The sequence below is a fragment of the Leptidea sinapis genome, chromosome 14 (assembly GCF_905404315.1).
Source record: "Leptidea sinapis chromosome 14, ilLepSina1.1, whole genome shotgun sequence".
NCBI classification, from domain to species: Eukaryota; Metazoa; Arthropoda; class Insecta; order Lepidoptera; family Pieridae; genus Leptidea; species Leptidea sinapis.
The window spans coordinates 5,889,217-5,902,897 of NC_066278.1; the positions used below are offsets into that span (position 1 = coordinate 5,889,217).

The 13,681-nt window shown below is 34.0% G+C and overlaps 1 protein-coding gene across 1 annotated transcript in view; it reads left to right on the plus strand.

Annotated features, from left to right (window-relative positions):
- The window catches only part of LOC126967864 (uncharacterized), a 132,440-nt gene that overhangs the window by 104,789 nt on the left and 13,970 nt on the right, over positions 1-13,681 (plus strand). The window contains exons 6-8 of the mRNA XM_050812550.1: positions 5,754-5,901; positions 6,996-7,124; positions 13,344-13,535. Of these exons, the coding sequence (XP_050668507.1) occupies positions 5,754-5,901; positions 6,996-7,124; positions 13,344-13,535 (469 nt within the window). The remainder of the gene's footprint in view (positions 1-5,753; positions 5,902-6,995; positions 7,125-13,343; positions 13,536-13,681) is intronic.

Below are 13,681 nucleotides of genomic sequence, written 5' to 3' on the forward strand. Positions count from 1 at the left end.
ACATACAATCCGAACTCTTTACTAACTTCAACTAAGTTTCAATGCTAATAGCACCTGCAAATGAAAGCCCCTGATATAATTCATTATTCAAGTCAGATATAGGGGCGTGTTGATAGTAACTTGTACGTATGTCATCTAGCGCCTACCTTTGACACGAGAGATTGGGTCGCTTTGAGGGGACCCAATCTGGTATGGTAATTGAATTACTCGTATCGTCTCCTCATACGTACGTCATGGAAAATGTTGCGGTCATTTTGAACTCACCCCAATGTTTGTTGATTGGAGTAATACTGTATTATTGATATATTTAGCATCGGTCACCCCATAGATAGAATCGTTGACTTAGATTAAGGATTAGTCTTCGCTGCGCTCCAACTACCGCACTACCTAAGAACAATAGCTTTTTTATGACGAGCACTATTAGATGCTTGTGTGCGTGGCATCTTGACACTCAATGGCATCTTTCAAATATTGTAACGTACGCTTCGTGTTGTTTTACATTGAAATTAAGAAAATATGTGATCCAGTGTCTTTCTTATTTTCGTAGTATTATTTTTACAAAGTTTTACTACGCAACCACTTCGGCATTTTAGTTTCAATTATGAGCAATGATTAACAGAACATGTGGCACGCCAACTTCACACATTTTTCGAGACTAGCTCGAGAACGCCCACTGGGGCGTAGTAGATGCCGCATATCTAGTTTGAGCGCAGCGGAGACCAATCCTTAACCTAAGGATGTAAGTTTATTCGATAGTATTGGCTCTATAACGCTGGCAGCGCTCCTGTGATTCCTCTGGTGTCTGGGCTGCGATACTTTATTGAAATGAAGGGGGCAACATGGGGGGGAAACATGCGGGTAACCAGTTGAATCTAGTTACCCGCATGTATACTCGTTTTGCCTCCTCTCCCATATAAAAAATAATACCTATGCGATGTGAGAAGCTTTAGATGCGTATTTGAGCTAATTGCACGCAATGTATATACATTGGAAAATTTACAAATACTCAAGAATTGTAGAAAGCTAAAATAAACAGCTTTGTAATAAGTATTATAAGTTATTTGTTTTTTTGTACTATAAGTCATACAAATGTATAATATTATGTAATAAAATTAAGTGCCATATAATTAAAAATGACATTTTGCTTTGCTAATGACGAGTAATAAATAAAATAGAGAATATTGAAATACCCCTACTATACAATTTAAGAAAAAATAGAGGACAAATTCTGGTTTCTAATCTATTTGTGGGCTAGCCTTACGTTGCCCAATATTGTTGCTAATCAAGCAAGTTTCCAAATTACACTCAAATAAAATTATCAACAAAAATATAGGTGCAAGAATGAATGCAAAGTACTCAATTATTTAAAATATTATATGAATTATTTAAACCCCATGTATAAACCTTACTGCGCTCAATATCTATATATACATATTTAAGTCACTTACCCAGACATTTTACTAGCTACGACGCCCTGCAAAATGGTTTAATTAGTGAAATCTTTAACATAGTAGTTAGTTAAAATATGGAGCATGCAAAATGTAAAATAGTAATTTTTAAGATTTTTAAGTGTTGAGACGAAATCTTAGTAAGTTTTTGTAGTATTTATGACACAAGAAAAATTACAATTTATCATAATAATAAATTTGTTATTAATATCTGTTTATTTCTCTCCACAAATCTGGCTCTTCATAGTGATTTTCATTATTATAACACTAGAAGTAAGGGGTTGCTTGTAACTAATTATAGTAGGCTTCATAAGATACATAACAGCTTTAAGGGTAAATGTATATACTTTTATAATAAAGTTCCAGCCACTGTTCAGGCATTATCTATAAATAAATTCAAATGTTTTATTAAAAAATGTCTCTGTCGCAAATCCTACTACTCCACAGCTGAATATCTATGTGATCCGACAGCCTGGGACTAGATTATGATTATTTTATAGCAATAGCAATAGCAATGACAGTACATAAAAAGAGCGCAAAAAATGAATGCTGGGGGAATTTCTTGCGACGCTTCTTCTCTCTCAGAACGCCATCTGTTTCCGAAGCGGTAGAATCAATTTCGAGAAAATAAATGCCAAATGACCTGTGCTTCCCCGGGGCGTAAAAAGAATGGGTGTCGTAAGAGGCGACTACGGGCTTATTGAAAGTGGGAGAATCACGCTGCCGTCTTATGACGTCAGCACAATCGGGCCAGACTCGTCCGGGTTACTTACCACACTCGCACAGAATACCGGCGTCAAGTAGCGGGTTAGTGCCGCTATGTTTCGCATAGGTTAGTGTCGAGGACTGGAGGTATGCTGGTACATGCTGGGGTATGTGTGTACGTTAGGGAGGATATCTGCTGTCGCCGTCTCGGCAATTTTGAGGTTAGGGACCTGTCTACTCTCTGGCTCCGCGTAGATTTAGAGGACCGCGTCCGCATCTATGCGTGTGTCTACAGGTCCCATAGTGGTAACGCAGAAACGGATCACCTCATGGGATGCGTTCAAGCGGCATTTGATGACGTGCTTGCACAGATCCCCTCCGCTGAAATCGTAGTCTTGGGTGATTTCAACGGGCACAATTCCGAATGGCTTGAATCACGTACCACAGACTACGCAGGGCGATCTGTGCATAATTTTGCATTGGCGTATGGTCTGTCCCAATTGGTTGTGTCGCCAACGCGGCTCCCGAATGTGGATAGCCAAATGCCGTCCTTATTCGATCTTCTGCTGACTACACATCCCGATAGTTACCAGGTCACCGTCGACGCCCCTTTCGGAACGTCCGACCATTGCCTGGTCAGCAGTGTAGTGCCTATCCGACGCCAACGTCGCAGACCACCAGCGACCCGCCGCGTTTGGCACTAAAATAAATTATTATTATTATTATTATTATTATTATTATTATTATTATTATTATTATTATTATTATTATTATTATTATTATTATTATTATTATTATTATTATTATTATTATTATTATTATTATTATTATTATTATTATTATTATTATTATTATTATTATTATTATTATTATTATTATTATTATTATTATTATTATTATTATTATTATTATTATTATTATTATTATTATTATTATTATTATTATTATTATTATTATTATTATTATTATTATTATTATTATTATTATTATTATTATTATTATTATTATTATTATTATTATTATTATTATTATTATTATTATTATTATTATTATTATTATTATTATTATTATTATTATTATTATTATTATTATTATTATTATTATTATTATTATTATTATTATTATTATTATTATTATTATTATTATTATTATTATTATTATTATTATTATTATTATTATTATTATTATTATTATTATTATTATTATTATTATTATTATTATTATTATTATTATTATTATTATTATTATTATTATTATTATTATTATTATTATTATTATTATTATTATTATTATTATTATTATTATTATTATTATTATTATTATTATTATTATTATTATTATTATTATTATTATTATTATTATTATTATTATTATTATTATTATTATTATTATTATTATTATTATTATTATTATTATTATTATTATTATTATTATTATTATTATTATTATTATTATTATTATTATTATTATTATTATTATTATTATTATTATTATTATTATTATTATTATTATTATTATTATTATTATTATTATTATTATTATTATTATTATTATTATTATTATTATTATTATTATTATTATTATTATTATTATTATTATTATTATTATTATTATTATTATTATTATTATTATTATTATTATTATTATTATTATTATTATTATTATTATTATTATTATTATTATTATTATTATTATTATTATTATTATTATTATTATTATTATTATTATTATTATTATTATTATTATTATTATTATTATTATTATTATTATTATTATTATTATTATTATTATTATTATTATTATTATTATTATTATTATTATTATTATTATTATTATTATTATTATTATTATTATTATTATTATTATTATTATTATTATTATTATTATTATTATTATTATTATTATTATTATTATTATTATTATTATTATTATTATTATTATGATTATTATTATTATTATTATTATTATTATTATTATTATTATTATTATTATTATTATTATTAACCGCCAGCTCTCGGTACACCTTGAGGGTGACCAGTTGATCAACGACCGGCAGTACGGCTTTCGACATGGTCGGTCGACTGGCGATCTTCTGGTATACCTAACACATAGATGGGCGGTGGCTATTGAAAGCAGGGGGGAAGGCCTGGCAGTTAGCCTGGATATAGCGAAGGCCTTTGATCGTGTATGGCACAAGGCGTTTCTCTCAAAACTTCCATTATTTGGGCTTCCCGAGAGTTTATGCAAGTGGACCTCCAGCTTCCTCACTGGGCGCAGCATACAGGTCGTTGTCGACGGTTATTGCTCGATTCCAAAGCCCGTGAACGCTGGAGTGCCCCAAGGCTGTGTGCTATCTCTCACGCTGTTTTTTCTGCATATCAATGATATGTTGGATACCTCCAACATACATTGCTATGCAGACGAAATGATGAGGTGATGCCGTATACACGGGCCATGCAGGTCTCTCTCGGGAAAACGTCGACCAGTGCCGGGAGAAACTTGTGTCTTCTATCGAGTCCCCTCTCGAGAAGGTCGCGGAATGGGGTAAATTGAACCTTGTCCAATTTAACCCCCATTTGCCGTATCACCGCTCTTCGACAACACTTCCCTTAAAGCCTCGCCTAGTATCGGAATACTGGGTCTCGAAATCTCGAGCGATTGCTAATTCCGTGGCCATCTGGAGGGCAAAGCCAAATTGGCCTCGAAGAAGCGGGGGGTCATTAATAGAGCACGGCAATACTTCAAGCCGGCCCACATTCTAGTACTCTACAAAGCGCAGGTTCGGCCACACATGGAGTATTGCTGTCGTCTCTGGTCTAGCGCACCCCAGTATCTGCTCGATCCATTTGACCGCGTGCAACGCAGAGCAGCTCGAATTGTCGGGGACCCAGTGCTCTGTGAATCTGGATCACTTGGCATTGCGTAGAGACGTCGCTTCATTGTGTGTCTTCTACCGCATTTATCATGGGGAGTGTTCCGAAGAGCTGTTGAACCTGATTCCTGCCGCCGAATTCCACCTTCGCTCGACACGCCACAAATTACGATATCATCCCCACCATCTGGATGTGTGGCGGTCCTCCACAGTGCGGTTTTCAAGGAGCTTTCTTCCTCGTACTACTAAGCTGTGGAATGAGCTTCCTTGTGCGGTGTTTCCGGGACGATACGACATGGGTACCTTCAAAAAAAGCGCGTACACCTTCCCTAAAGGCCGGCAACGCTCTTGTGATTCCTCTGGTGTTGCAAAAGAATGTGGGCGGCGGTAATCACTTAACACCAGGTGACCCGTACGCTCGTTTGTCCTCCTATTCCATAAAAAAAAATGATTTAATACTAATACAGCAGATACATAAATGTAACATTTTTAACAGCAGGCATTTATGAGGAGCTTTTGTCTAAAGTAGGTTGACCCTGTATTATATATCATTAGATATGTAATACAGGGTAGATATTTAGACCCCTAGATTTCAGGATCAGAATTTGTAAAACAATACACATGTGTACTAGGAAAGCAACAATAAAAATAATGTGACTTATGTTTATATCGTATCATTTGTGTTGAGACTTTTTAACTACATGTTGTAAATGTCTGTTTCCCTACAGAGCGCACGAGCCTTAAAAGACCTGGATGTGTCCAGCAATGCGCTGGAAGGACCTCTGGGACCCACAACACTACCAACTTTAAAAGAACTGTCAACTCTGCACCTCTCCGATAATACATTTGCAAGTATACGGCGTGGGGCTTTGTCAGGTAATTCTGTGGAGACAAAAGAAGTCATATTGTAATTTATTGATATATGCTAAGAATATTATAATTTTCACAGAGTTCTCATCAGATACCGATTAAATATTCTTTTATCTATGCTGATGGCATGCGGGCTAACTTTTGTTGATTTTATTTTAATACAATTATTTGGTTCTACACCCTAAAATAGGATTTAATGGTCATCAAAATTTACATTAAAACATTTATTCAGTTATATTAGTCATCACAGACGAAGTTCATGCGGTTCTTGGGTGCAAGAAAATATACAAAATCTTTGTCTTCATCCTTTCTAAAAGCTTAATAAAAGCTATTTTATTTTAATATACGGAATAAAGTAGAACTGCATCTTATGAACCCAGTTGTTGTGGAATGGTAGGCATGTTGATCGCTGTCCACTGAAAAAACATCTGTTCACGATCAACGTGACAGATAGTCCATTGTGCAGGGGCTTAATGCGGAAGAAATAGCAGCTCACGTCCTGAAATATGACGGTATAGCTAACCAAATGGCACAAATCCTATCCGAGGTCGCTAACGTCTAATGCCAGTCAACATCCCAGGATACTTTCAAGCTTCTTAAAGGAGATGGGTTGGGTCGTTTAGGCACCACCTCATACACAACGAACCGCATAATTCGTGAAAATTGTAACTTTACTAGTAGAAGACTCCTTTGCACAGGATGCCGGCTAGATTATGGGTGCCACAACGACGCCTTTTTCTGCCGTAAAGCACTAATGTGTTAGCTTTATTGCTTTTCGGTCTGAAGGGCGCCGCGGCCGTAGCTAGTGAAATTACTGGGTTTGCCCAGTAATTTCACTTACTCACACGAGACTTAACATCTTAAGTCTCAAGGAGACGATTGTACACAATTGTATTGCCGATCAGAATTTTTGGATTTTTAAAAATCCTGAGTGGCACTACATTGTAATGGGCAGAGCATTTTAATTACCATCAGCTGAACGTCCTGCTCGTCTTGTCCCTTATTGTAATAAAGAAAAACTCGTTAATTAAAATCGCAATCTTTTGTACAAATACTTGTGTACATTGTAAGATATCTTAATTCACTTTACGTTGTTCCAGGTCTGCCAAATTTGACTCATCTCAATCTGCATAATAATCAAATAGACGTACTTGAGGATTACGCGTTCAAGTACTTGGGTAACTTGACGCATCTGGATCTGTCGCATAATGAAATTGTCTCTGTCTCAGGTAACTATTTATTTAAATCTTGTAATTTTAATTTTATTATCGTAATTCCTATATTTAAAAAAACAAAGCTCCTGCCGTATATGTTTTACAAGTGGGAGGCTCCTTTGCACAGGATGCCGGCTAGATTATGGGTAACACAACTTCGCCTATTTCTTCCATGAAGCAATAATGTGTAAACATAACTGTGTTTTAGTCTGAAGGGAGCCGTAGCTATTGAAATTACTGGGCAAATGAGACTTAACACCTTATGTCTCAAGGTGACGAGCGCAATTATAGTGCCGCTCTGAATTTTTGCGTTTTTAAAGAATCCTGAGCGGCACTGCATTGTAATGGGCAGGGCGTATCAATTACCATCAGCTGAACGTCTTACTCGTCTCGTCCCTTATTTTCATAAATAAAATGTCTATCTCATCTCAAATTATTTAAAAATTACCAATCGAATTTTTCATGCAGTATGCACACCAATAAACTGAGTTGAGAGGATGGTTTTGATTCACAATTGAACTACCTCAAAAACGGCTGGACCGATTTTGATGATTTTTTTGTGTGTTCCAGTGAATATGAGATTTATTTTGATTCAATTCAGTCAATTCAGTCCATATATAATTCTCCTACCCATGCGTATGGTAGCGAACTCCACGTTACGGCTGGACCAATTTTCAAAATTTAAGACGTGTGTACAGAACAACGTCTGTCGGGTCCGCTAGTAATAATATAAAATATGTTTCATTAATATAATATCAACGAAGATGGAGCCGCAGGTAACTGCTAGGGTTTTATAATTAAAACACAATTATTGAATATTCAATTTATTTACTTGTTCAAATTGCTTATAATTCCTTTTAATTTAGTCAAGACATAGTCTGTCTCATCAGCTATTAAAGTGGTTAGTTACCATCTAATCTCTGTATACATATATCGTTGACTTTTTAACTTTTGAACAGTTGGCTGCCACTACGTAATTGATACATCCATAAACTCTCACCTTGTTCCTGTCGGGGTAGGCAGAGACAATAGATTGCCATTTTCTTCTATCCTTACAAACTTCACGCGCTTACTCTACATTCATTACTCTTTTCATACATGCTCGCCGGTTGCGGGTGCTTCGGACCTCTACTTTTCTCAAAACGTCCCCAATTTGGTCGACGAATGTTCTACGAGGTCTCCCGCGACCGACTTGCCCACACACACTTGCCTTATATATTTAATGCGTCATTCTTTCTTCACTCATTCGCTCCACGTGTCCAAACCATTTCAGCATTCCTTTTTCAGTCCTCGTCACAACATCCTCTTTCAAACCACAGCGCGCTCGTATTACCGTATTCTTTACGTCTCAATTACATTTTGAAACACAATGATGGCTAGATTCTCAGCCACAAAAACTTTGACAATGACGTACTTTTAAAAATCACTTTACGTTAAATTTAGAAATATTAATAAAAATTCAAGCTCTCCGTGTATTATTATCAATTAACGACCGTTTTCAATAACCTATCTATTATTAGTTTAACTTACTAGAGGTCGACTAATCTATCCTTTTACGCTTAGTTACATTTCAATAACCTATCGTATATAATATATAGTAGTAATAATATATACCTATATTGGACATAACTATGGATTGATAAGATCTTGTCATTAAACGGAGATAGCTATATATCCGTAACTAGAGATACGTTATTGAAGACGGCCGTAAGACTTTTATTGAGTTAACTATTAAAGCTTGCTGATTCGTTAAAACTACTTATAAGTAATTTATTTTTAACTTTTTTAGTCCAAATTAGTATCAGAAGTACTTATCAATAAAAGAGTCAAATTATTCTTGTATCATAAATACTATTTTGATAATTACCTCATAATATATTTATGCTTCTGGAGAGCCCAACTCTTAGATTATAAATACGTCTAGATAGAATGTGACAGCTGTAAAAACGTCAAAAAAATTGAGGTTGACAGTTAGCCTTTATTTTGAACAATGCTCGCGCACTAACAGAAAGTGCGCTTACGGATCGCGAGTGTAAGACGTAGCTTGTCACGCACACTAAAGTAATAAACCTGGCTAGTTGTCATGCGTTGCCTAACAGCAAGAGGCTCTATCGCTAACGGTTATAAAGCTAAAGTTATAAATATGTTGTATTGATATTAGTCTTTGTTAATTGCATTCAAGAAAATCGTAAGTTTGAAGGTGCTAAAAATTCTGTTGGAATATTCCGTTATTCTATATATATAAATATGAATTGCTGTTCGTTAGTCTCGTTAAAACTCGAGAACAGCTGGACCGATTTGGCTAATTTTGGTCTTAAATTAATCGTGGAATTCCATAGAAGATTTAAAAGGTGAATAAATATGAAAATGCTCGGAATCAAATAAAAACAACGATTTTGATTTTCTTTTGATGTGTCCCCCGTCGTTCAGAAATCAAATTTAAATAATAGTTTAAAATTAATAACTAATTAGAAATCTTATATCTTTCTAACTTTCTCAGGAGGAAGAAAATAATATGTAGAACAATTATTATTTTAAAAATATCTTAAAAAGCACCCCACGCTTTTTTTTACAATAAAATATATTTTTTTACACTATTTTCAATTTAAATTTATTTTCTATTTTTTTAGTTGAATTTTATATTAAGCGTGCTTTTTAGTTTTTTTTAACTATTATTTATTTTTCATTTTTTAGTTAAATTTTCTAAAAAAGCATATTTTTAAAACTATGAAGTACTTTAACATATATTCCTGCCTTATTGACTACAGATGAAAATTATATAAATTAACAAAAATCATATTTTGCAAATTGAAAAATTGAATAATATTATCAAATTAGTGTAATGTCATCGGTCCTCGATAAATCTACAAAGTTTGAACGAAATCTAGCCGTTTAAAGTGGGTCAAAATCGCGCCAAAAGAAGTCGGTTACAAACATACAAACATACAGGTGAAGCTAATATAAATCGTATAATAAAAGAGCGGGAGCTAATGCGATGTTGCAGCTTGTATTAGTATCATTACGTTTAAACAAACACCTGTCGAATTGTTTCAAGACAAATATTGGCGGAATTAACACCAAAGAAAACTCAAATCATTTGTATAATTATGGATTTCCGCAAAGTAACGCCTACTTCAATAATTTTTTTTTATCATTACCTTTGTCCAGTCAGCCAGTTATGCGCGTTCGGTGCATCTTAATAAAGATATTGCTTTTTAATATTTGTTTAAGTGATCCTTATTATAATTAATAATTGTAACAGATATCAATATATAGAAGAATATGTCTAAATTGATAGATAAAATTTTATAATCACACATGAAGACAAAATTAGTGACTTCCAAAAGACTCTTAAAGTTTTATTCTTAAAATTAAAGAAAGTTAATATGTTTCTGTTCTTTGATTGAATGAATTACAATTTTTTTTTTATGGAACAGGAGGACAAACGAGCGTACGGGTCACCTGGTGTTAAGTGATCACCGCCGCCCACATTCTCTTGCAACACCAGAGGAATCACAAGAGCGTTGCCGGCCTTTAAGGAAGGTGTACACACTTTTTTTGAAGGTACCCATGTTGTATCGTCCCGGAAACACCGCACAAGGAAGCTCATTCCACAGCTTAGTAGTACGATGAAGGAAGCTCCTTGAAAACCGCACTGTGGAGGACCGCCACACATCCAGATGGTGGGGATGATATCCTAATTTGTGGCGTGTCGTGATAAAGGTGGAATTCGGCGGCAGGTAACAGGTTAAACAGCTCTTCGGAACACTCGCCGTGATAAATGCGGTAGAAGACACACAATGAAGCGACGTCTCTATTATTATTAAATTATTTTGTTTGTTATTTAAACCGCTTGATTACAATTGTAATTGTAATATGTACAAATATTATTCCATAAACAAAACACTCAATTAATTGAAACATCCTAGTTTTATGACATCTTTCATTTTTGAGTAGTTCACACTCCACTTAGTATAGGACAAACTTTTAAGGCACTTTTTAGACACGAAGGGTTAAACAATAAATAAAAGTAAGAAATATAGAAATTGTAAATATTTACAGAAATAATATTTTTGACCTGCATGAGTTTATTGGATTCATTATTGAAAACTTTTGAATTTGAATTGAAAAGCAATTTCAGAAAATATGATTGAATAGTAAATCATTATGATTAATAGAACAGCTCCGTCTCTAAATATTGTATATTATGATTTTTCTAATAAATAGATTATAGATTTCATATTCATAAAATATAAATGCTAAATCTGATTAAATTTGTCGTCGTCCAGGGCTTATTGTGAGATTGCTCTGCGGGCAGCGATGCGAGACGTTCAATTTCCTCTTGAAAAATTAAAAGGTTCGGAAAACATGTCCAAGTTGAAAATGTATTAAGAAATTTTGATACTTAATAGAATAGAGTTGAAGAAAATCTGTAACAATCAATTTGTCAAAAAGTAACATTATTTGCATTTTTATTTTTCATACCTACTATAATTTATAACTTTTTATTTTGTTCTAAACTTTACATATTTGATGATTATTGTAATGAATTATCTGATACAATAGTACAATATATTTTGTGTTTTAATGATTTCGAAAAAAATTGTTCATATTTGTGGCGATTTATCTTAATAAAAGCAGGTTTATGAATCGGTGGTAGAGTAAAAAAATACTTGACGATAGTTTGGTATAGGGCGTCGGGAATTAAGATTAAAAAAAAATAATACGTAATATTTTATGCTATTTCTACGGTAAGGAAAGTTACGGAACTGGCTGCACATTCAACACACATTTCATCAGTGGGAGGCTCCTTTGCACAGAATGTCGGCTACATTATGGGTACCACAACAGTGTAAACATTATTGTGTTTCGGTCAGAAGGGTGCCGTAGCTAGTGAAATTACTGGGCAAATGAGACTTAACATCTTATGTCTCTAGGAGACGAGCGCAATTGAGGTGCTGCTCAGAATTTTTGAGGTTTTACAAGAATCCTGAGCGGCACCGCATTGTAATGGGCAGGGCGTATTAATAACCATCAGCTGAACGACCTGCTCATCCCATCCCTTATTTAAAAAAAAACAAATTATTATTTACTGACTGTTTGGTAGGCTGAACCTGGTGTAATAAAAGAATAGGAGGAAAGGTCCCTGATTTATGCGTCCGGGGAGTCCCAGGCGGTCCTGCTCCCTTTGCGCCCTTGCGATCTGTAATTTATATCTTGTTTATTTATTTAAACGAAAGACGGTAAGGAGCTTAAGCATCTAACTGTGGAATGGACTAATTTGCACAGTATTTCCAGTACAACACGACATGGGTACATCCAATGCCACGTGACTTGATCGACTCGTTGACTGAGACAAATTTAAAACAGAATTTAAAAAAATACTTTTTAAGACCACCGATCAACTTATCGTGCTTAACTATTTATTGTATCAAGTACTCTTACTTTTATTTGTAAAATTATAATGTATGTAAGTTTCAAACGATTGTGAACTATTTTTTCTTTTATTAATTTAACTCTGTTTGTGTAGACTTAATTTAGCAATTGTACAAACCTCAGTGGTTTTTATTGCTTTGAAAGAGCAAAGTATAATTTGTTTTTTATTAATAAATTTATAAAAAAAAACCGGCAACGCTTCTGTTATTCCTCTGGTATTGAATGTGCCGGTGAGTGGCGGTGATTACTTTAAATCACGGCGGTATCTACGTTCACTTGTCCACTTGTATTTAAACCTGATGTCTCTCTTCAATGAGCTAAATTAAAAGATACGTCAATTAGGCATATACTGAAATCTTGAAGGATGAACCTATAATACAATGATCGCAAAAAGTATAAGCTCTTGATTATATCGTTTATTTTTAGGTGTTTGTTAAATTTTTTTCAGTTCGACAAGCAAGTTTTGTTACCTTTTTTTATCAAATATCATTCATCATTGCGTCATTACCAGTGAGAGGCTCCTTTGCACAGGATGGTTATCATAACCGGGCCTTTTTTACCATAAAGCAGTAATAGCAGCACTATTGTGTTTCGTTCTGAAGGGCGCCGTAGCTAGTGAAATTACTGGGCAAATGAGACTTAACATCTTATGTCACAGATCAGAGTTTTTGGGAGACCAGCTGAACGTCCTGCTCGTCTCGTCCCTTATTGTCATAAAAATCATTGCGTTGTTATTATAAACCTTTAAATCTATAGTGTAGTACATAACTACTGCTCTAAGTGTGTATTTATTTTCAGGTGCTTCGTTAGAGCAGCTCACGAATTTAGTACATCTGGATCTGTCGCACAATTTTCTCCGCTCTCTCTCCGCGGAACCACTAATAGGGCTGCGTCATCTCTCCGAGCTGTTACTCCACGATAACGATATATCGATCATCGAGGATGGTGCGTTGTCTGAGCATATCCACTTGTTGCGGTTTACTATAGAAGGTAAAAGAATTCACAACTTTGTCCAAACAGAGTGAAACTGTATAGGCGTGGCGTAACAACAGTGCGCTTCGCAAGAAACTTTTTAATAACATGTTAATTTTCAAACGAATTATGCGAGAGGTTTTCAATTCAGCTGTTTTAAGGTA